The sequence below is a fragment of the Penicillium subrubescens genome, assembly GCF_028828155.1.
Source record: "Penicillium subrubescens strain IBT 31985 chromosome Unknown utg000005l_segment0_segment0, whole genome shotgun sequence".
NCBI lineage: Eukaryota > Fungi > Ascomycota > Eurotiomycetes > Eurotiales > Aspergillaceae > Penicillium > Penicillium subrubescens.
The window spans coordinates 3512658-3535833 of NW_026643155.1; the positions used below are offsets into that span (position 1 = coordinate 3512658).

The 23176-nt window shown below is 51.3% G+C and overlaps 9 protein-coding genes across 9 annotated transcripts; 5 read left to right on the forward strand and 4 right to left on the reverse strand.

Annotated features, from left to right (window-relative positions):
• Window positions 1-401: 401 nt before the first annotated feature.
• On the forward strand, window positions 402-2196 carry N7473_007775 (carotenoid oxygenase family protein; the record flags this gene model as incomplete). The annotated part of the gene is made up of 5 exons (XM_057153715.1): window positions 402-587; window positions 649-772; window positions 846-1222; window positions 1307-1444; window positions 1528-2196. The coding sequence occupies 5 exons, from the start codon at window positions 402-404 to the stop codon at window positions 2194-2196; spliced, it is 1494 nt and encodes a 497-aa protein (XP_057008053.1).
• A 231-nt stretch (window positions 2197-2427) lies between these two features.
• N7473_007776 (peroxidase) lies at window positions 2428-3799 on the reverse strand (the record flags this gene model as incomplete). The annotated part of the gene is made up of 2 exons (XM_057153716.1): window positions 2428-3357; window positions 3449-3799. The coding sequence occupies 2 exons, from the start codon at window positions 3797-3799 to the stop codon at window positions 2614-2616; spliced, it is 1095 nt and encodes a 364-aa protein (XP_057008054.1). The 3' UTR covers window positions 2428-2613.
• A 2670-nt stretch (window positions 3800-6469) lies between these two features.
• On the forward strand, window positions 6470-7015 carry N7473_007777 (ADP-ribosylation factor GTPase-activating protein; the record flags this gene model as incomplete). The annotated part of the gene is made up of 4 exons (XM_057153717.1): window positions 6470-6584; window positions 6663-6679; window positions 6751-6861; window positions 6929-7015. 4 exons carry the CDS (start codon window positions 6470-6472, stop codon window positions 7013-7015), a joined length of 330 nt encoding a protein of 109 aa, XP_057008055.1.
• A 13-nt stretch (window positions 7016-7028) lies between these two features.
• Window positions 7029-8894, forward strand: N7473_007778 (uncharacterized protein; the record flags this gene model as incomplete). The annotated part of the gene is made up of 1 exon (XM_057153718.1): window positions 7029-8894. One exon carries the CDS (start codon window positions 7029-7031, stop codon window positions 8892-8894), a length of 1866 nt encoding a protein of 621 aa, XP_057008056.1.
• A 650-nt stretch (window positions 8895-9544) lies between these two features.
• On the reverse strand, window positions 9545-12093 carry gpi10 (putative glycosylphosphatidylinositol-alpha 1,2 mannosyltransferase; the record flags this gene model as incomplete). Its single annotated transcript, XM_057153719.1, has 5 exons — window positions 9545-11036; window positions 11097-11243; window positions 11301-11500; window positions 11577-11807; window positions 11884-12093. 5 exons carry the CDS (start codon window positions 12091-12093, stop codon window positions 9545-9547), a joined length of 2280 nt encoding a protein of 759 aa, XP_057008057.1.
• A 491-nt stretch (window positions 12094-12584) lies between these two features.
• Window positions 12585-14612, forward strand: car2 (ornithine-oxo-acid transaminase). Its single transcript, XM_057153720.1, has 3 exons — window positions 12585-13201; window positions 13302-14003; window positions 14077-14612. Exons 1-3 carry the CDS (start codon window positions 12725-12727, stop codon window positions 14260-14262), a joined length of 1365 nt encoding a protein of 454 aa, XP_057008058.1. The 5' UTR covers window positions 12585-12724; the 3' UTR covers window positions 14263-14612.
• Window positions 14613-15777: 1165 nt separating this feature from the next.
• Window positions 15778-20207, forward strand: N7473_007781 (ATP-binding cassette transporter YOR1; the record flags this gene model as incomplete). The annotated part of the gene is made up of 3 exons (XM_057153721.1): window positions 15778-16053; window positions 16139-18799; window positions 18852-20207. The coding sequence occupies 3 exons, from the start codon at window positions 15778-15780 to the stop codon at window positions 20205-20207; spliced, it is 4293 nt and encodes a 1430-aa protein (XP_057008059.1).
• Window positions 20208-20517: 310 nt separating this feature from the next.
• Window positions 20518-20760, reverse strand: N7473_007782 (uncharacterized protein; the record flags this gene model as incomplete). The annotated part of the gene is made up of 1 exon (XM_057153722.1): window positions 20518-20760. The coding sequence occupies one exon, from the start codon at window positions 20758-20760 to the stop codon at window positions 20518-20520; it is 243 nt and encodes an 80-aa protein (XP_057008060.1).
• A 1148-nt stretch (window positions 20761-21908) lies between these two features.
• On the reverse strand, window positions 21909-22586 carry N7473_007783 (NADPH-dependent FMN reductase; the record flags this gene model as incomplete). Its single annotated transcript, XM_057153723.1, has 1 exon — window positions 21909-22586. One exon carries the CDS (start codon window positions 22584-22586, stop codon window positions 21909-21911), a length of 678 nt encoding a protein of 225 aa, XP_057008061.1.
• Window positions 22587-23176: the final 590 nt, after the last annotated feature.

Genomic DNA, 23176 nt, shown 5'->3' on the forward strand with positions numbered 1-23176 from the left:
GAGATTCTTTCGAAACAATGCCTGAATCCGAATATTTCTTGAAGATTTAATGGAAAAGCCCTTTTAACCCAGATATCAATTTATCTAGAAAGCCGAGGCATCATTGATCCTGTTCTATTCTGTCCTGTACACTTCCCCAATTTGCGGGGGAATAGTCCGGGGATACCGGGTGTGCGGGTGTACGGGTAACCGGGGAGTCGGGGGTAATTCGAAATTGTAGTACCCCGGCATATCGAACGACAACAAGTTCCGCGAATCTCCAAGGCCACACGCAAGCCAATTATCTTTATAACTTGTTCAACTTTTCCTTAAAATTGGAACCAGTTCATCATTCCCCCAAGTATCATATTTACTACAGGAAGTCTCACCGCAAGTCCTCGAAAGGGACCACTCAAACCAACATGGAAGCCAAAGTAGAGCATGCTTTCCCTGATCGACCTCAATTCCAAGGGTTCATGAAGCCCTGCCGAATGGAAGGCGAGGTTCAGGCACTGGAAGTCCTCGGTGACATTCCCAAGGAGATCGATGGTACATTCTATCGAGTGATGCCCGATCCCCAGCTTCCTCCGTTTGTTCAAGATGATCCGGTAATACCTTTCCTGATATACTAAATTGAGGTTGGCTCGGTTGCTAATTGAGAAATGACAGTGGTTCAATGGCGATGGCAACATCGCCGCCTTTACAATCAAAGACGGGACAGTAACATTCCGTCAGCGATATGTACGGACCGAGAAATTCATTCGTGAGCGAGAGGCCAAGCGAGCTCTTCTTGGTAAAACTCCATTCTTTTACTTCCCACGAATATCCAAAGATAGTACATGTCTAATCACCTTGAAACTAAACAGGTAAATACCGCAACAAATACACCGACGCCGTCGAATTCAAAATCCGCACAACAGCCAACACCAACGTAGTCTACTTCAACGGGCAGCTCCTCGCTCTGAAAGAAGACGCTCCCCCATATGCTCTTGACCCCATTACACTGGAAACCAAAGGGCTGTATGATTTCGAGGGACAACTCCCCAGTTTGACCTTTACTGCCCATCCAAAGTTCGACCCGAAGACGGGAGAGATGATTTGCTTCGGATATGAGGCGAAGGGCGATGGTACCCCGGATGTATGCTATTATAGTGTCAGTCCGGATGGAAAGTTTACTGAGGTAGTTTGGTTGGTTGCGCCTGTGGCTGCTATGATTCATGATTTTGCTGTGACGGAGAATTGGGTGAGTTCTATCTCTCTGGTTTACCTGGGCCATTCTTGTAAGTGATTCATTTTTGCGGTATTTGCTAACCTCAATCCGCTGAAGGTGCTTTTTCCTATCATTCCTCAGGTCTGCGATATTGAGAGAATGAAACAAGGTGGTGAGCATTGGCAATGGAGTCCGGAGACGCCAGTCTATCTTGGTGTTTTGCCCCGTCGTGGAGCGAAGCCAACGGACGTTAAGGTGAGTTGAGCCCTATACTACCATCTACATCTTCCAAGCTGGGTGTTTGTTTCCATGCACGAAGCTAACACACTGATATACAGTGGTTCGAATACAAAAACTCCTTCCCAGGCCACACAGTCAACGCCTACGAAGACACCAACGGCCACATAACTCTAGACCTGGGTCTAAGCTCCAAAAACGTCTTCTTCTGGTGGCCTGACGCCGCCGGAAACGCCCCCGAGCCCAGCAGCATCCTATCCCAAATAGTCCGCTTCACTCTTGACCCCAACTCCAAGGGCGAAGCTCTCCACCTCCCAAGCCCCAAAATCCTCCAAAAAGACAACACCGAATTCTACCGCATCGACGACCGCTTCGCCACCCAGCCCCACCGACACTGTTTCATGGACCTAATGGATCCAACCCTGGGAACCGATTTCCAAACAATCGCACCCAGACTGGGCGGCGGGTATCCTTTGTACAATAGTCTTGCGCATCTTGATATTGAAACAGGGGAGACGGAGATTTATTTCCCGGGTAGGACGCATATGGTGCAAGAGCCGGTTTTTATTCCGAGGAAGGGATCGAGGGTCGAGGGGGATGGGTTTTTGTTGGCTCTGGTTAATAATTATGAGAGTATGGGGAGTGAGTTGCATTTGGTGGATACGAGGGATTTTACGAAGGTGAAGGCTGTGATACTGTTGCCGATTCGGTTGAGGCAGGGGTTGCATGGGAATTGGGTTGATGCGGTGGATTTGAAGGTGTCTATTTGAGCTCTTTATGATGAAGTATGTGTATGGGAATTCAAGTTTGGTGATGTTTTGGAATCAAGACGTGAAGAAGTGTGAATCGTATGTGATCAGTGCCTAGGAGCAATGGTAGTGTCAGCCTGGACACAAAGCACGCAAAGTGTAGTTTCTCATCTCTTAATTTGCAAGGATAATAAAATCGAGCGCATCTCCTAAATCAGCTTCTCTAAGTCCAATTGACGGGAGCGAAGTGAAAGGGAATCTAAAAATCATATTCAGGCCGATCTAAGATCTCTATCTCTAGGATCTCTAATATCTAAGATCGAGCAGTATTTCGGATATCAAACAGGTGAAAAGAAATTGAACGCAGTATATGCGGACAAGTGAAAGCCCCAGAACCATCGGGCAAGCGTACATTCCAAATCAAGCTCAGCAACTCTCTTACTCAGAGGTCTTGAAGACGAAGCGGTCCTCAGGCTTGACGGTGAAGGGGACACCGTTCTCGAGAAGCTTGACGTAAACCTCAGCGAACTCCTTGAAGAAGACATCGCTGTCCTTGGCATAGCGCTCGACGTGCTGCTTGAAGCCCTTGTCCTTGATAAGGGCAATGTCAGAGGGCAGCATCATCAAAGTGGAGGTGGTCTTGTCAGTGAACTGAGTAGGACCGTTCCACTTGCGCTGGTTCCACTTCTCGTCCACGAGCAGACGGAAGAAGTCGTTGGTGAAGACAGTCGGGCTGAAGTTCCAGGGACCCTCGAAGCCGGAACGGTCAGTGTGCGCACGGCCCAGAGCGTGAGCGCCGATCAGAGCGACCATCTCACGGTCATCGAAGCCCATGCGGCCGAAGATATCACGAATGTGGCGGTGGTCCTTGGAGGCATCGGGCAGACGGCCGTCGGGAGTGCAGGCGGCAACGTCCCTGTCCTCACGGCCGGGTCTCCAGGGGATGACGGGGCCACCCAGCTCCTGGATGGCGGCGGAACCGGCCAGAGTCCAGAGATCGGAGTAGGTGATCCAGGGGAACTTGGCCTTGACGGGCTCGAGGAAGTCGCGGGCGTGCTTCAGACCGGCGTTGGCGCCGTGGTCAGACTCGGGGGCGAAACGCATGGTAGCACCGTTGCTACCACCAGTGCCGGTCTCCTTGTCGTAGGTACCGCTGGCGTGCCAGGCAAGACGAACGAGGACCTATTGAAGAAACAATCGCGTGTGTTAGTTGTTTGTTTATTTGGTTGTCTTCCATTCAACCCAATGGGAAGAATGTCAATTGGTAACTTACGGGACCGTAGCTGCCATCATCGTAGTCGGTCTCGTTGGCCAGACGGTAGGCAATCTCATCGTAAACCTTTTGGTAGTCCTCCTTGGTCGGGACGAAGGGGCCCTTGGTGGACTCGCCGTTCAGGTAGAAGTAGGCACCAGCACCACCGGCAATGGCAAAGGCCAGAGCGAAGATACCGCCAGAGCCACCCTTCTTCTCACCGGCCTCAGAGGCATAGCCGCGACGAGCAGAGGCACGGAAGCCCTGAGCGGGGAGGGCAAAGCGAGCAGAGCGAGCAGCCGGGCGGAACGAAGAGGTCGCCGGGGTGGAGCGCAGGAACGCGCGAGTAGCGGAGCGAGCAGCCGAGGCCATTGTGATTAGGGATGGAGGGATAAATGAAAGAAAGAGGAGGTATTCACACAGTAAAATGGAAAAGAAAGAGAAAAGAATGGGAAGGGAGGATAAGTTTTAGGTCAGACTCGGGGAAGAAGAAAGGAAGAAGCCGGGGGGAGGAGGACCCCTACAATAGATAAATTATCCCCCCTTCCATTCTCCAAAAGCCCAAGTAACATAACAACCCAAGGTTCCGAGTGATACTTCCGTATCAATAGGGAAGTACAGAAGCAGCTGGAATCTCGGCCAATCACTTGGGCCACATTTCACGATTGCCTCGGCGTTTGGCTCTCCGCATTTTCTCACGCCGCTCCCCGCGGCGCAAACTATCTTGTATCCATGGCTCTTTCGTTATCATCTCCCAAGAATCGGGCAGTTGGTCGCGGTAACTGATTGACACTCGAGTCATTACCCTAATAATTACACACCTTCTATCTTCGACTTTCCTCTATCCTAACCAAGATGCTTGTGAATTCCATTCCGTACGTCGGCTCCACATCTGTCGCAGTGGGACTGTAATTACCAACGGAAAGACTCTGCTTGGTTGGATGATCCTATGGGTTCCACTCGAGTACTGCACGGCCTCCTCCGAGTCTCCGACCGAACTGCTTACCTCACCGAACGGTCTGGCTGAGTGAGCTTGCTAATAAACGCCTTCCAGATCGTCATCTTGAGGGTATCAGTGTCTGCGATGGTCTTATTTAATAAGCCTTTTGAATTTGGATACATGGCTATATTTGAATTGCAAAGATATTGTGGTTAGTGGTAGCTCATTCGAATCTCGAAGCGCCTCTGTCCTCTTGGACTCCGGAGGTTCTTTTGAAGAAAGAGACGTATTATATGTGAGATGCTGTAAGATAACCATCTCTTGCTGGACTATTGGAGCTTGCAGGGACTGACTCGGTGTCAGCGACCAATAGATCCTGTGCGTATCCCTGCCTCTGCAAATAATACGGTAGAAATGGACTGTGCTTGCAAATAAAACGAGAAAAGAAACTCCTGGTAGCACATTCATTTCCTATGATATTTCTACAATTACCATGTCGTGGATTGTGTATCAAGTCCTAATGGCTGCTAAATCTAATATGGTACGTCTTGGACAGCTCGGATGACGCCAGCATTGCCAGGACCACGCATGGTCAGCAAGCTTTGATTTGACCAAATCTCATCTGATAAGGGGTGTCCTCATGAATGGAAGTTGGTAGTACATGAAGTTGTGCAAGTGTCCTTCCAGGTACGTAAAAAAGTATCTGGCTTGGACGGACTCTGCTCCATTCGCAGGGTGCTTGAAAGGGATAAATTTGAGAAACGTCTACGACGAAACAGAACGATCATGATAAATTCAAATTCAATTGCATTCTAACTACTACACTGGAATGTTCGTCGTAAAAAAGTCCTGCTGCTCGATTAAGAGGCGAGCACCAGGGTGGAGTAGACGCAGCCCTGCTAAAAGCTGTTTGGTTTTGTTCTCCCACGAACGAACGATAAAAATCACCCATGAAGCGTCAAGTACCATCAGGAGGCACCACGCGGGTTATGTGGGGTTCGAAGCATTCTGCTATGCTGTAAGGTTGTAGTGTAGTATACACCAGCTCAATAGAGAAGAGAGCCACGATCCTCACATTATAGGATCGAGGCCCTTGCTCTGATTGACTGTGTGAAGGGTTAGAGAAGAGGAAAGAAGAGAAATTGAAACTGAAGAAAATTGACAAAATAGCGCCCGCACCTCACGTGACTAACGCCCACTTCTGTCCGCTCCGAGTCACGTGACAGTCTCTATTTGGGGGAAAATTTCGGAATTCAGCACTTTCTCTTTTCTTTTTTCTCTTTACACTTTTTACCTCGAACGCATAATCAACCTCCAATTCTCCGCCATAGGATGGCAGGTCATATTGGCGTACCAGATGAACCCCTCTTGAGTGCTTGTGACTCCTCGACGGCATAAGGGAGCTCTCTTTGGAGCTTCCTGTTTGCGGTGGTGGATGCGAGTCATCTGATGCTCGAACATTTCATATCAACCACTTTTGGCTGGTTGATATAAGGCTCTGTATTTTGTAGATGTATGGCATATCTATCGCTTATGGTTATTGCTTTAGAAGAAGATACTGCTCAAGATGCAGATAGTTACCCAACGGGTGCTATTGCAAATTCCTATCTGGCTAGGGGGCTGGACCCAGTGCTGTTGATTCCTAAAGAGTCTGGACACTGGAATAATCGCATGGTTCTTCTAGAAACACCCTAGAAAAGGCACCAATGGCCCTAGCCAAGTCTTGTCAGACGGCCGTTGGTGGAGCTGGAAATTGCATCCTAGCCTCGTAAGGGGGTTGATGATAAGTGCAATGGCCACGCGTAGCATCAGAAAGGCCAGAAGATCTCTTAAGTCCAGCAGCCCAAATCGGAATTTCTGGGGGTGCAACTCTGAAGTTTGGTACACCAGTAGTACTACTGTAAACCAGTTTTGGTGTACCCCTCGCAGATTCTCCGGTCTCAGCGGTCTCGGTCTCGGTCTGGTTGGTCCCTGGTCCCTGGTCCCTGGTTCTTCTCCGCCTACCTTAGAACTTCTTCTCCTCTTCCTACCCCCTATTACGATTATTATTCCCAATCGCTCCGCAATCGTTGCATTGTGTCCATTCCTTTCACTCCCTCATCATGCCAAGTGGCATTAGCAAGCGCCAGCAGCTGCGCAATGAGAAAGCCCTCGCCGACCTGATCCGGACAGTTCCCGGTAATGACCGTTGTGCCGATTGCGATGCCCTGACCCCAGGTTTGTTACCCCCCTTCAACATTTGGTGCTCTCTGTTCATGGAATGTCCGAACTAATTCATGTCTCGGTCAATTATAGGATGGGCAAGCTGGAATGTATGCGTCTCTCTATTATTTCCGTATCCCCGACATTCGAATCTATCAAACTGATCGTGTGTCTCGAATAGATGGGTATCTTCCTGTGTATGCGGTGCGCCACAATCCACCGCAAACTGGGAACACACATTTCCAAGGTCAAGTCCTTGTCAATGGACAGTTGGTCGTCGGAACAGGTTGATGTGAGTTCAATTGCCTTGTCTCGTGAGGTGAAACTCTCGGACTGACTCGTCTGGCGCGGTGATCTAGAATATGAAATCGCACGGCAATCTGCTCATGAACAAGATCTTTAACCCCCAAAAACATCAAACCACCTGTCCCTACCGATATCGATGAGGCCGATTCTTGCATGGAACGATTCATCCGGCAGAAATACCAGTACCGATCGTTGGAAGACGGCAAGCCGAAGCCCCCGAGTCGCGAAGATGAAAGTTATACCAGAAGTCATGAACGTAGGGAAGACCGCAGGGAAGAAAGGCGGGAACGGGAACGGCAGAGGAGCTACGACGATTCTCATCGCGATGATTACTCTCCCGAAGGCTCGCCGCCACCGCTGCCTCCCAAATCGGGCAAATTCTTCGGATTCGGTCTTCGATCAGCTTCCTCGACCTCCAACCTGCGCCGATTCGGAACCAAGTCCAAGGGATCGAACTCGCCAACATATGATCAGCGATCCTGGTCCCCACCGCCTCGTCAGACTACCGGCCTCGGTGCGCCAGTCGCCGACGTGACAACTGACTCGTTCGAGGCTAAAATGGCCGCTCTGCGGGATATGGGATTCAACAACGATCGGCGAAACGAAATGGTTCTGCGCGGACTGAACGAGAACCTGGACAAGTCAATTGAGACGTTGGTGCGATTGGGAGAAGGCAATAAACCGGTTTCAAGGGCCAAGACTCCCGTTCCAGCGACCAACACTGCAACGAAGGCTGGTGCTTCGGTGGCTCCCAAGTCGGCGCCGTCACCGAATCCATTCGACATGCCTACTGCGACGCAGCAGCTGCAAAACCCGTCTTACAATCCATTTGACCGACCAGCCCAGACACAGACACCACAATCGGCGCAGAATTTGGAGGCGTCGTTCCAAAACCTCCAGGTCTCTCAACCGCTCTTCCCGCACTCGACCGGTGGATATCCAGCCCAGACAGGCTTGATGCCGCAGGCAACCTATCAGCAGCCAATTACTCCTCCAGCCACTTCGACCTTCCAGAATGGCTATGTCTCGTCACCGCAGCCCATGGACAACAACTACAATCCTTTCTTCCAACCAACAGCTCAGCCGCAGGGCGGCATGGGCGCTCAATCTTTCCCTCACCCCAGCGCGCCGCAGAACAATCCCTTCTTCAACGCTACGCCGCAAACGCAAAACCCCTACCTGCAGCCTCAGGCCCAGCAGAACACTGCATCTGTGCAATCGATGACCGTCCCTCGACAACCGCAGCATGCAAACACCATGCCAGCAATTTCCTCGACTTCGCCCTTCGGCACCTCTCCTTTTGGTACTTCTCCCTTCGGCCAGGTGCCTTCTTTCCAAACGCAGCCGCAACAGTTGCAACTACAGCAACCTCAGCAATTCCAGCCCCAGGCGCAGCCCCAGGCTACTGCCCAAGGATCCTATAACCCTTTCCAGCAGTCAATGGGACAACAGAGTGCTGGAGGTTATCCCAATCAGCTCCAGCCTCAACAACCACAGCAGCTGATGCCCCAGCACACAGCCCGCATGGACAAAACCAGCATTCTCTCATTATACAGCCTCAACCAAGCCCCCTCCACCATCCCCTCCATCCCCGAACAATCCCAATACCAGTTTCAGCCTGGCGCAGGAACCAGCCCAGCCCCCCCTCTCACAAACTCCCTCAACTCCACACCCATGACCCAACCTGGCTCGAACATCCAGACCCCGCAACCCAGCGCGAACGGTCCGGCCATGGCATCCCGCAATCCCTTCGGCGCTGCAACGGTCGGCTCAGGCCTGGCAGCGCAAGCAGGCGTCACAGCTTTCCCTCCATCCTCGGGTCTGGGCATTGGAATGGGTACCAACGGTGCCATGCCAGCAAATGGCATGAAAACCTCGCCCTTTTCCGGTCCACCACCTGTCACCGTCGCTTTTCAACCGAGAACGCACATAAGTCAGCCGAGCGTGGATATCAACGGTCTGCAAAGCGGGCGCCATAGTCCCGATGCATTCGCTAGTCTGAGTGCGCGCTACGGTTAAGCTTGTTTAAACATCTTTTCTGCCTTTAATTGACGAAAATGAGAAACCTGGATTTGGATTTGGATTCTGCTATGCTATTTCTGCAATCACCATTTACCGGTTGATTTCTTTTCTTTTTTGATTTCAAAAGTCGATATGGATGTGGATAACGGACTATTACCCTAATGACATGGATATAGATGGATCGATGAGATGTGTTGTATATGTGCATTGCAAGGTGCATCTTGAGATTTTGTCTGGTCCGACCTGCTGGTTCCTTTGTATTTGTGTCTATTGACTACTTTCCTTTCATTTTTGGGGCTACATTCTTTTTCACCTTTCTGGTTTTCTTCTGTACAAGATTGTTTCTTCTTTCTTTTGTCTCCAATTAGCGGATCAATGGTACATATTTTCTTGGTTTTGGCAACGAGTTTGATCAGATTGAACCTGATTATTTGAGATTGGGTTCTATTACTTTTCAAAATAGCGAGCTGTTCAACGCCTCTGTTCAACGAAATTCCAACCGAACCTATTATGTAGTACAGCCGAGTTAGGGACAAGCACTATATACACATTTTGTTGCTCCCAAAAGAAAGAAAGAAAGAGATTAGATAAATTCTCCAGATATCAACGAAACTCACTGGAATAGCAGGTAGATAGTCAATAGATTCTCAATTCCACAATTCACGGTCCTCAGCATCATATTTAGACGAGCCACTCAACCACTCAGGCATCGAGAAAGGAATCCAATCCCAGATACTCGGCGTCGGAGCCCAAAACCTCTCCCACAGCGACTGGGTCCGTCGATTCCACGGCCAGACACTCGCAGGCCGAGGCGCGAGGATAGATTGTATTGAGTCCCGCCATGAACGGCGAGGAGAAAAGTATGACTGCACTGAGCGGCGCCATGAGGCGAATGTCGATACTCGGGATCGCGAGGACCAAGGGAACGAGGAAGGGAATGAGAATGAGAATGGAGACCGAGATGAAATTAGAGCTTTCCAGCCTTGCTTCTGCTGCCGGCGCACGTCTTTTTGGAATACCTCGACGATTCGCTCGAATTGCCGGTCGCGGTGCTCCTGCGCGCGTTGATGTTTCTCGGCGCGCCATGCGTCTTGTTCGGAGGGGTCGAGACACCAGACGACGACGTCGCCGCGTCGGCGCCAGTCATCGTGCCATGCGGTGTTGTAGGTGCGCCAGCACTCTGCGTATGAAGAAGCGCGGAGCAGGGTGTGCAATGTGGGCTCTAGTTGCTCGAAGAAGATCAGGTAGTCGGGCCACTCGTGTGTCCAGGTATGCTTGCCTGTGTCGGAGGGAGACCGGATGCCAGCGGCGTAGCTGGGTCGGGAGGGGAGATAGCGGAGGCCGCCTTTCATGTTGTCGCGGAGGAACTGGGATGGATCATCGTAGAATTGATCTGCTTCGTCGCGGTAGACGACTTTTTCGGCCGTGGTGCGATCGATTGGTGGCTCGCAGGAGAGTGCCCATGCGTCGATGGTGGGGTATACCAGGTGCGAGCGCCACGGGGTGCTGTGACAGGGCATCAAGAATCCAGCCGTGATTCCGGGCTTGGTCTGCAAGTCTAAAGAAGATTCGGCAGATGAACCGTGGGCCTCATGTTGATGGCGTAGGTATGTAAGGACATTCACAACTCCAGATGCGTGGTAGAGTGTGGTGTATAGGCCAATGACAAGGTTGGCCAGGACAAGGAAGATGAGGGCCAGTCTTTGCGGGGTATAGGCACTTGATGACCGCGAGTATACCGCGGGATAGAAGAACTGTACAAGGGGCGGCGCAGCAAGAATGTGCAGCGATGGTAGTAGCGGGTAAATGAAGCGCACTTCTTTATGGGAGATCAGAGACAGGACGAACGGCATGAGCAGACACACGATCGCCAACTGCACTCGAATCTCTGTCTGCAATTTATCGGCAGCAGACGAGGTTCGGGTCTTCAAGGTGCGGTAGAGACCGACCAGCGCAAAAGGAAGTAAAGTGGTGAGTAGGAGCGGATATCCCTGTGATGCGTAGTAGTGCCAATCATTCCGGCCGTAGAATACCGCAAGAGACTGTGCAATGTTGAAGTATAGGAAGCGAAGAGGAGGGAATGTCCAGAATCCGTAGAATAGACGATCTGCGACGGCCGACACAGCAAGGACTGCTAGCCTATGGAACGGAATATCAGCCGATTGCACAAGGTAAGGATCACTCAAGAGTTTAACTGACCCGCAGAGAAGGACCTCCCGGACGAGCACCTTGCGCTGGCTCCAGCTGGTCCGAAGCCAAGCGACGGTGGCCAACGTCGCCCAGATCAGGATGTTGGTCGGGCGGAGAATACAAGCGAGAGCTGCTAAGGACAAGCATTGCCGAAGGCTATGCGTGATGTGCGTCAGTGGCTGTTTTCGTGGTGTTTGGTGAATTGGGCCATACCTAGACAACAGTCTTTGACCCTCGGCGGCCCCCTTCTCACTGCCAGCATTGTTTCGACGGTTGTTGTCGGGCGAGGCACCTGCTGACCACTGCCATGGCCACAGGTCCAATGCGACAATCGTCACCGAGGTTTCAACGCAATTTGACAGGGTCCTTGTTGAGCAGAACCACTGCCAAGGATTGAGGACTGTGACGATTAACTGTACCCCATCAGCCAATGTCTTCCACCACGCGCAAATGTCCAGACTAGCAGTATCACGCTGCGAAACCACATACCGTTGTCCATGCGCCACGAGAATCCTTCCCGTAAACGCGCGTAGCTAGTTTCCAGGTATAAAAGTCGCCGATCGCCGCGATCACGGCCTGCGCGGTCTTCGGTCCGGCGATCAGGAGTTCGGCGCGTGTCGCGGAAGAGAGATGTAGGGCAGTCGCAAGGAAGTTTACAACTTTGTAGACGGCGGCGAAGAATAACGGGTGCAAGGAGGATCGGAGTTGGTGGTGCCATTCCTGTTGAAATCCAGACATCAACGCGATTAGCGATTAATTCCACGATTGTCCTCTGCGAACTGCAATACCAACATACCCAGGTCACCCAGGCACCCTGGCCCTTGCCAAAGGCAATCTGCCATGCTGGCTCCAACGACTGGAAGAATTCATCGGGTTGAAAGAAGGTGCGGACGGCGAGCGCATTGAGGAGGCGAAATGCGACAAGGAAGAGGAAGATGTTAGTCGCCGGGGATGGTGGCGGTTGCGACGCGATACGACGCGGGGAAGAGGCCATGGAGGGCGACATGGTGTCGCCAGGTCGAAGCGAATAAGAATCCTAATCGCTGTGCTATCACTGGCCTGAGCTTAGATGGCCCTGAGGTGGATGCCGCGGGGCGTGGAGCATGACATCAACCTTGAACCAGGAGCAAGGGAGTGTGACACGAGGCAACGAGTTGACGACCAGCGAATAAAACGACACCTAATAGCATCCGTCGGCCGGGCCGGTGAGTGCAGAGTCGCGATTGGAGACTTGCGAGTTGTTCTGGAGACAAGGAGAGTAAAAATTAGGACAAACTCGTGTAATCCTGCGTATAGGGGACAGTGGATGTCAAGGGAATTGGAGGCTCGCGACAACCTGCACTTAGGAGAAATCACTTGCACTTAACGGCATAGCGGCGGATCTATACGCCACGCCCGCTTTCCACGGGTCTTTCACCTGACAATTAGTACATAATTCGAGAAGGAGAACGTCTTTCTTTCTTTTTTTTTCTCCTTTCATTCTTCTTTTCTCAAGAACTCTTCTAACTCTTCTAACTCTTGATCAATTCTTGAGTATCCCTCCTTTTCACCCTTATCTTTCGCCCTCTCCTCACTCTTATCTCTGTACCTTCAACTTCTCCAACTTTCAAGTTCCCCCGCACTTCCCAATTCCCACCATGGCTACCCACGGGACCAACGGTTCTGTTTCCCGCTATCACGCTGCCTCAAGTGAGGAGGCCATTCAGGCCGAGCACCACTATGCGGCTCACAACTATCACCCTTTGCCCGTGGTCTTTGCCCGCGCTCAGGGTACCTCCGTCTGGGACCCCGAGGGACGTCACTATCTCGACTTCCTCTCTGCGTACTCTGCCGTGAATCAGGGTCACTGCCACCCCAAGCTCGTGGCTGCACTGGTGGACCAGGCTTCGCGGGTGACCCTGAGCTCGCGCGCATTCTACAATGACGTCTTCCCCCGCTTTGCGGAGTTCGTGACCCGCTACTTCGGCTTCGACATGGTCCTGCCCATGAACACGGGTGCTGAGGCGGTCGAGACGGGTATCAAGATCGCTCGTAAGTGGGGATACAAGGTCAAGGGTATCCCAGAGAACAAGGCGGTTGTCCTGAGCGCTGAGAACAACTTCCACGGTCGTACTGTAAGTTAGCTCCTCACATCTGGTTTCTTGGGGTGGCTCTACATCCCTGCTCCAACCCCCTGTGAACCCGGTGGCTGACCATGACGGCCCCTTGCATTAGTTCGCCGCCATCTCGCTGTCCTCTGACCCGGAGTCCCGTGAGAACTACGGACCCTACCTCCCCGGTATCGGGTGCACCATCCCCGGCACCGAGAAGCCCATCACCTACAATGACAAGGCTGCTCTGCGTGAGGCCTTTGAGGCGGCAGGCCCTAACCTGGCCGCCTTCCTGGTTGAGCCTATTCAGGGTGAGGCTGGTATTGTCGTTCCTGACGAGGATTACCTGCAGGAGGCCCGCGCTCTGTGCGACAAGCACAATGTACTCCTGATCTGTGATGAGATCCAGACTGGTATCGCCCGCACGGGCAAGCTGTTGTGCCACGAGTGGAGCGGAATCAAGCCCGACCTGGTCCTGCTGGGCAAGGCCATCTCGGGCGGTATGTACCCCGTCTCGTGTGTGCTCGGCCGCAAGGACGTCATGCTCACGATCGAGCCCGGTACCCACGGTTCCACCTACGGCGGTAACCCATTGGGTTGTGCCGTCGCCATCCGTGCTTTGGAGGTTGTGCAGGAGGAGCAGATGGTCGAGCGTGCTGAGAAGCTCGGCCAGCTCTTCCGGAAGGGCCTGGAGGATCTGAAGAGCCCTCTGATTGAGACCGTTCGTGGCAAGGGTCTGCTTAATGCCATTGTCATTGATGAGACCAAGACCAATGGTCACAGCGCCTGGGATCTGTGCATGTTGATGAAGACAAAGGGTTTGCTGGTACGTGCTCGACCCTATCCTTATGATTTAAAAGCTTCGCTGTGGGGACAAGCTAACGAAGAATCCCTCACAGGCCAAGCCTACTCACCAGAACATCATCCGCCTGGCTCCACCCTTGGTCATCACCGAGGAGGAGATTGCAAAGGCCCTGGCCATCATCAACGAGGCCGTGAACGAGCTCCCCACTCTGAAGGGCAAGGTTGAGGACCAGGTGATCCCCCCATCGGAGAAGAACGTCAAGATTGGCATCGAGAACTAGATCCACTTGGGGGGAATCACGTACTGGACCACCGGTCCACCGAAGGGCTTCGACCCACGACTTCTCGGGAGCAACCGTTACGCATTCTAATTGCCTCCACCGGGGCAAGAGCAAGATGCGTCAGCGTATCCCATACCCGAGGCATCTCCAGTGCCGGGTGGGACTGGACTGGATGATAGATGTATTTCTGGATGGCATTGGTGTCGTCCCACGACTTGACGATGGAACGGATCAAAACCGGCATTGCTTACAGATTGAACTGTATACCATAGCTACTACTACTAGCTGCAGCTTACGCCTGCATAGACCATGAATTGATTTGCCACGTATTGGCGATAACACATTTCGGCAGTCCGTCCAGTACATGAAGCCATGCATGTCCATGCATACAAGGCTGAGACCCTCTTCAATTGTCCGAACGAATCTACTACTCTAGGCATTAGCTCCGCTCCGAGTATGGCGGAGATAGTCTTCCGCCGAGGGTCTTTTCCTCCCCGGCCACCATCTATGCCTATAAGAATTGTTTGATTCGCTAGGTATCAGGAGTAATCCTCTGTCTACCAGCGGAGTAGTATACCCCACCTCGGGATAGTGGGGGAACGGGGAATTCGGGGAAATGCCACCGGAAGATACGGTATGGAGCCTCAAGGGAACTCGGGCTATCCATTCCAATTAGGTGTATAGATTACTAATCTGCGATGGATCCACGGAATCGGCGCTTATCAAGTCCGACTGCCGACGCTCCGTTGGGGAACTAAGTAGTAAAGTACCCAACGGAGCTTATCTATTGGCTGCAGACCACATGTTTATGCTAAGCGAACGCGAGAGCGAATGCGTATTCGCTACGAGAGCGATGCTTTGTGATCTGTGCATGACGCTGGTCATCGGAGTCCGGCTGTTGGTCTGGTTTTCACCGATATTTAGCTGGAAGCTTGACTGGTAGAAAATTATGAAGATTACTGTACTCCGTACTATGGTAATGACCGCTGGTACCTCATAGGGCTAGATAGGCGATGCCGAGCTCCGTAAGAATTTGCCGATACGAGCATTAATACGGAGTAGATTAAATACATGACACATGGGGTTGGATCCGCCCAGCGGAGAAGGAGGACAGAGCAAACGGTTCATTTCCCACGGGTTCATTTCGAGTTCATGCTGTACGGAGGAAGAATTATTTGATGAAAACTCCATGACTCACTTTTGAATCTTACTGCTGTTACGTATGCTACTTTTATTTACTCTTTTCTAAGTCAATTTCTACTCATCACCTCATACCAAGCTTCAAGCATCAAAATATTCCGTTTTCATCGGCTCTTGTCCCGCTCCCGATCGCCCCACATTTCGCATGGTTCTGGTCTTGCTCGGTCATGGCTTAAGTCCATTAATTCCATTTGATTCATAATTGCATCGAGACCGGTTTCTTCTCCATTTTGCTCTCTTTCCTTTCTTTTCTGTCAACTCACTCGCTGTTCATTTTGGAGTCTCCCCCTCCAACCGTTCTGCGCTTCAGTCGGCATGTCTGTGCCGCCCGATCCTCTGCCACAGGCAGTAGTCGTGGGCGACGAAAAGCTCCAGGCGGCCGATAGTTCTAGATCGGCATCTGGGGACGAAGCCAAGGCCCCGGACATGATTCTGCAGCCCCCCACGCAAAAGAAGAAATGGCATCAGCGACTGAATCCCTTGCGGTGGCAGACACCGCCGCCTGTACCGGAGGAGCGGACGCCTTCAAGGGAACATGGGGCCTCGTTTTTGAGTGCTATTACCTTTCAATGGATGTCGCCGTTGATGAGGGTATGTATTCTATCTCGGAGATAGCCGAGGTGTACTCGGCAAATTGGGGGCGTCATCTAGATTGCTAATGAGATATACTATGCAGGTCGGATATTTGCGACCACTCGATTTGCAGGATATTTGGACCGTTAATCCCAAGCGGACTGTCGATGTGCTTTCAGATCGACTGGACGCTGCATTGGAAAATCGCATCGCGCGGGGAACAGAGCGTGCTCTTCTCTGGGCTTTGTACGACACTTTCCGCTTTGAGTTTCTTCTCGGTGCTGTCTGCCAGTTTTTCAGTTGTCTGTTGCTGGTATTTGCACCTTACTTGACCCGATACTTGATTGCTTATGCGACGGAGGCCTATGCCGCCCAGCATAGCGGTCTCCCCGAGCCACATATCGGGCGGGGTATGGGCTTCGTCGTTGGGATTACCTGCATGCAGGGCCTGCAGAGTTTATGCACGAATCAGTTCCTTTATCGCGGTCAAATGGTCGGTGGACAGATTCGTGCTGTGCTGATTTCCCATGTCTTCAATAAGGCGATGAAGTTGTCTGGTCGTGCCAAGGCAGGTGGACAGGCGACTGAGGAAGAAGTCAAGGCTCTGGAGGCTACGAAGGAAGCATTGATGAAACAGGATGGCAAGGAGAAGGGCCCGAATCCAAAGGGTGCGGCAACTTCCCCGGGTGGTATTGCCGGCGATGGTCGCGGATGGAACAATGGTCGCATCATCGCGTTGATGAGTATTGACGTGGATCGTATTAACCTTGCTATGGGCATGTTCCACATGATCTGGTCTGCTCCGATTACGATAATCGTGACCCTGGTTCTACTGATTGTCAACATTGGCTACAGTTGTCTCTCCGGATATGCTCTGCTTGTGTTTGGTATGCCGTTCTTGACCTTCGCCGTGCGATTCCTGATCAAGAGACGTCGAAACATCAACAAGATCACCGACCAGCGTGTGTCTCTCACGCAAGAGATTCTGCAAGCAGTTCGATTTGTCAAATTCTTCGGTTGGGAAAGCAGCTTCCTCGGTCGTTTGAAGGAGATTCGGAAACGCGAGATTCGTTCTATCCAGACACTACTGGCTGTTCGAAATGGTATCCTGTGCGTATCCATGTCGATCCCGATTTTCGCCTCGATGCTCGCCTTTATCACCTATGCTTTGTCGAAGCACGACTTGAACCCTGCTCCAATTTTCTCGTCGCTTGCTCTGTTCAACTCCCTGCGTATGCCGCTTAACATGATGCCCCTCGTCATTGGACAAGTCACAGATGCCTGGACTGCTCTCAATCGGATCCAGGAGTTCCTCTTGGCTGAAGAGCAGAAGGAAGATATCGAAAAGGATGAGACCATGTCGAATGCTATCGAGATTGAAAACGCCTCATTCACCTGGGAGCGTTTGCCCACTGACGAGAAGGAAGGGGAGAAAGACCAGAAGAAACAAGGGAAACACCCCGAACCTACTGGCCTTACCTCCCCCGACGAAAAGGAACACACAGAGGCAGTTCCGCTGGAGCCATTCAAGCTCAAAAATGTCACATTGGAGGTAGGACGAAACGAGCTGCTTGCAGTAATTGGAACCGTTGGCTGTGGCAAGAGTTCTCTGCTCTCTGCACTGGCTGGTGATATGCGCGTGACTGATGGAACGGTTCGCATGAGTACGACACGATCTTTCTGCCCGCAGTATGCCTGGATCCAGAACGCCACAGTGCGCAACAACATTCTCTTTGGAAAGGAATACGACGAATCCTGGTACGAACAAGTCATCGACGCCTGCGCTCTCGCTCCAGACTTGGAGATTCTTCCCAATGGCGACTCGACTGAGATTGGAGAGCGTGGTATCACCGTGTCTGGTGGTCAGAAGCAACGTCTGAATATCGCTCGTGCCATCTATTTCAACGCAGAGCTTGTGCTCATGGATGATCCGTTGTCGGCTGTAGACGCCCACGTCGGACGTCATATCATGGACAAGGCGATTTGTGGTCTTCTCAAGGACCGCTGCAGAATTCTGGCTACCCATCAGCTCCATGTGCTCAGCCGTTGCGATCGTATTGTTGTTATGGAAGAGGGCCGGATCCAGGCTGTTGATACCTTTGAGAATTTGATGCGTGATAATGAACTTTTCAAGCGACTCATGTCTACCTCTGGACAGGAAGACTCGAAAGAGGAAGAGGCTGAAGTTGCTGACGAGATTGTCGATGAGTCAAACGAGAAGGCTGCACCTAAGAAAATCACACCTGGTAAGCCTGCTGCTGCTGCTCTGATGCAGCAAGAAGAGAAGGCCACCGCATCCGTCGGATGGAGTGTGTGGAAGGCGTATATCCGTGCATCGGGTAGCTACTTCAACGCCCTTGTGGTGTTTATCCTTCTCGGTCTTGCCAACGTCGCCAACATCTGGACAAGTCTGTGGCTGTCTTACTGGACATCTAACAAGTACCCGGGTCTGTCGACCGGCCAATATATCGGTGTCTATGCCGGACTCGGTGGCAGTGTTGTCCTGCTGATGTTCGTCTTCTCGACGTACATGACGACTTGTGGAACGAACGCTAGTCGCACCATGCTTCAGCGCGCGATGACTCGTGTGCTGCGTGCACCCATGTCATTCTTCGACACGACTCCTCTGGGCCGAATCACCAATCGTTTCTCCAAGGATATTCAGGTCATGGACAATGAACTCTCGGACGCGATGCGTATCTATGCTTTGACAATGACTATGATTATCTCGGTCATGGTATTGATTATTGTCTTTTTCTACTACGTGAGTGATCCTCCTTTCCGGTTTTCTTTTTTCCAGTACTGACTATCTCCAGTTCGTCATCGCTCTTGTCCCCCTGTTCATCCTGTTCCTGCTTGCTTCCAACTACTATCGCGCCTCCGCTCGCGAGATGAAGCGCCATGAAGCAGTCCTGCGATCGATCGTCTACGCTAAATTCGGCGAAGCCATCACCGGTACAGCGTGCATTCGCGCCTACGGCGTCGAGAACCAGTTCCGAAACAGCATTCGGACTTCCATTGACACCATGAATGGCGCCTATTTCCTCACTTTCTCCAATCAACGCTGGCTTAGTGTGCGACTCGATGCCGTCTCTACAGCCCTTGTGTTCGTGACTGGTGTCTTGGTCGTTACCTCTCGATTCAACGTCTCGCCTAGTATCTCCGGTTTGGTTCTGTCTTACATTCTAGCCATCGCACAGATGCTGCAATTCACCGTTCGCCAACTCGCCGAGGTGGAAAACAACATGAACGCAACGGAGCGCGTTCATTATTACGGAACTGAGCTTGAGGAGGAAGCACCCCTGCACCGGGTCGAGGTGGATGCCAGCTGGCCTGAGAAGGGTCACATTGTGTTCGATAACACGCAGATGCGGTATCGCGATGGTCTGCCCCTCGTTCTCAAGGGTCTGACCATGGACGTCCGCGGAGGCGAGCGCATTGGTATTGTTGGACGCACTGGCGCCGGCAAATCCAGTATCATGTCTGCATTGTTCCGTCTCACCGAATTATCCGGCGGTTCCATCCACATCGATGGCATTGACATCTCCACCGTCGGTCTGCATGACCTCCGTTCTCGACTAGCCATTATCCCTCAAGACCCAGCTCTCTTCAAGGGCACCATCCGCTCCAACCTCGACCCCTTCAACGAACACACCGATTTAGAACTATGGTCCGCCCTCCGCAAAGCCTATCTCATCGGTGACGAACCCACCACCACCGACCCCGAAACCATCCCAGGAACCGGCACCACAACCCCCCTCACAGGGAGCGACTCCAAACCCCGCCCAATAAACCGCCTAACCCTCGAATCCGCCGTCGACGAAGAAGGCCTCAACTTCTCCCTCGGTCAGCGACAACTCATGGCCCTCGCGCGTGCCCTTGTCCGCGACGCCCGCATCATCGTCTGCGACGAAGCTACCTCGTCCGTTGACTTTGAGACTGATCAGAAGATTCAGCATACGATGGCGCAGGGCTTTGAGGGGAAGACGCTTTTGTGTATTGCGCATCGGTTGCGGACGATTATTCATTATGATCGCATTTGTGTCATGGATCAGGGACGGATTGCGGAGATGGATTCTCCTGTTAAGCTTTGGGATAGGGAGGATGGAATTTTCAGGGCTATGTGTGAGCGGAGTGGGATTACGAGGGAGGATATTTTGGGGTCGGATTGAGATCCTGGCTTCCAAGGATTGGTGGATGGGGATTCAATTAAAAGTATATACTTGATGCAATTAGGCTTAATCTGAACATATAATGATACAAACAATCGACTCTTACCACACTTCCCGTCTCTCCTTTGGTACTAAGTTCTTTGACTAATCATAACTGATCAATTCCGATACTATTTAGGAGACATTGGCCTCGGATAGGCCTCAGATAGGCCATAGAAGCCAGGAGAACAAACTGTATATGCTAGGCCTAGGATGGTGGAGCCAGAACTGGTGGCCAGGGGAGCAGAAAACAACCGACTAGGTATTCACACTAATCCTCATGCCCATCTTGACAAGAATCAAGATCAACATATCCTGCATAAGATTTGACACCCGGGGTCGTTTCGCAGACACCTTCCTTCCCGGGCTCCTTGTAGCGGATAGTAACATTGTTTGCTGTTTTAATGGTTTTCACTCCAGTGGGCTCGTTTGGTAACTGTCGCGGTGAGAAGCCGGAGGCAATTGGTATAGAGAAGGCTAGTATTAGCGGAGGAACCCAGATGTTGAGGCGCATTTTGGCCTCGGGATGAGTTCGGTATAAAAGCTGATCGCTGAGGGTAGAAGCCTGGTCAGCTAATGATCAGAGAAGAAAAAGGATATCAAGTGTTGACTGCCAGTTCAAATTACAGATTGGATTTTCTACAGATTTGAAACTATTCGCATGGCATTGAAAACCCCATATTTCGAGTCTTTATCGGCAAAAGCGATAGTTGATATGGGGTGAAGATCAACGGTTGGCAAATCAGACGCGAGATCGAGCAGGTGAATTTTCGGGTTGATAAGAATCCCATTACCAGTATTAATCCTCGCCATACCATTGTATCCATTATAACAGAACAATTTTGGCGTCTTGTTCTCGTACGATTGATTATATTAACAGACCTTTCTACCCGGAATAGCGCACGTAGAAGGGTAGACATGTTTTGCACAGATATAAGCCGTATATATAGCAATAAGGAAGCATTCTAATGGAACGATAAGTGTTTATTCAAGAGAAGATTAGCCAATTCTGGCGATACACATGAACGAGTACTCCATTTTAGTATGCTCGATGTAAGAGCCCAGGATAGGAACCCCATATCAAGCCTAAAGGACTATAGCTTCTCGATCTACAAAGAATTGAGATGGATAGCAATCAGTATAGATGTGTTCAGTCTTAGGGGTTCTTCGGAGGGTAGCGAGCCTGATTCCAACCTAAACATACACCTCGGGTATAGCGCTAGAAAATACATAATCATAGCATAAGTCGGTATCTCAGTTCATGATTGCGGGGTGCATTAGGCTTGGTGAAGGTGCACTAAGGGCTGGTAGTTTTTAGCGACGGCGGGCAAACGCAATCTTAGAATTTATGTGATGCGGAGGCGGATCGTTTATTGTGGCGGTATATAGGTTCTAGCTAGTAATATTTCGGTACAACGCCACCACTTGCGATGAGCTTCCAATTGCCGGGCAGGGAGCTTAACCGGACTTATCTTCTGTTGCCGAATAGGAGGGGGCACAAATTCGACGTCTATGACTCGTTCCCTTCCTCTTTCGCGAGAAATTCGGATAGGTGACCCCTACTATACGACAAGAAGACTAGATTGCAAGTCGGTCTAGTGGTAGTGCGCCACTTAGTTTTGTTAATTCATTAAAGGCCACTGATGATGCTCAATATACTACCTATTCCTTATCTAACTCACAGACCAATTCCATCCCCAAATTCCTCATCATCCCCTCTATCCCAGCCTCCCTCCATCCTTCCACATCTCTCCCATCCAACTCAACCTTGACCTCATCCTCCGACAATGCCCCAACCGGTAAACCCGTATGCCTCACAGACAAACCAGGCGCTGTTCCAACAACTCTCATTCTCAATCCGGTCAAAATACTTCGCAAGTGATCCGCCGCCTTCCCACCACCCCGCGACCCATACGATACGATCCCCGCCGGCTTGCCCTTCCACTCATGGAACAGATAGTCCAGCGCGTTCTTCAGGCTGGCGGGGATACTCCAGTTATACTGGGGCGTGACGAAGATGAAGGCGTCAAAGTCGCGGACGACGGCGGACCAGGCGCGTGTGTGGGGCTTTGTGTAGTGTGGTGTTGGGTCATCAGCGGGCAGGCTGGCAGGGATGACAGATTCGTCGTAGAGGGGGAGGGATTGTTTGGCTAGATCGAGGATTGTGAAGGTTATGTGGCGGGGATCGGTATCGATGGTTTCTGGGGAGGTTTGGGATGGTTTTTGCGTTGGAAGAGTTGGGTCGTTAGTTAGGACGTCATAGACGTATTGCGTGATGGTCGGGTTGAGACGTGGGGAGCGCGTGCTGCTGGTGACGATGGCGATGTGTTTGGGAGGCATGCTGAGGATGAATGTGGTTTGCTAAAAGGTGGAAATCCAGAAATCAATTGACTGGAGGGTCAAGGTTAGTTCAGAAGGGAGTGGAAGCTTCAAGGGAGGTTTGTAGGGTTCTAAGTTGATCTGGTCCGCGGATCCGCGTATCCGCGAAGCTGAGCTTTTGTGGGTCGGGACATTCTGAGATGGTCCATGCGTATTTTATAACTTGTGTATAGACCTCTAGGATCAAGAAAATAAAAGTAGTGCTTCCTGAAGATAGTATGGATCCCAAGTTCGTTCCTAATCGTTCGAGTAAACACTGTGCCAGTAGCCTAATAGCCACCGAGGATTTCAAAAGCAGTGCTTTTCCTCCGAGCGATATTTTTTACTTGAAATTTCGCGAAACTTGAGCTGTTCAGAGAACGTCCTCTACCTATGCGACGTGATAATTAGTGCTTGTAGTCGCCTAGAACTCCAGTTTCCCTATCAACTGCATTGGTCGACTCCCCTGGTGTTACGCTCAAGCACGAGAGTGATGCTGATCAATCAACATAAAAGCATTCGACCGAGATAACTAAGCATAAGGGAAGAAAAGAAGGGAATATCAGAATGGC

What these genes read in the sequence shown, in the direction of transcription:
- car2 (XM_057153720.1), top strand. Translation starts at nt 12,725, where the DNA reads ATGGCTACCCACGGGACCAACGGTTCTGTTTCCCGCTATCACGCTGCC. An exon ending in ACAACTTCCACGGTCGTACT is followed by an intron (nt 13,202 to 13,301) that starts GTAAGTTAGCTC and finishes CCCTTGCATTAG; the next exon opens with TTCGCCGCCATCTCGCTGTC. An exon ending in TGAAGACAAAGGGTTTGCTG is followed by an intron (nt 14,004 to 14,076) that starts GTACGTGCTCGA and finishes AATCCCTCACAG; the next exon opens with GCCAAGCCTACTCACCAGAA.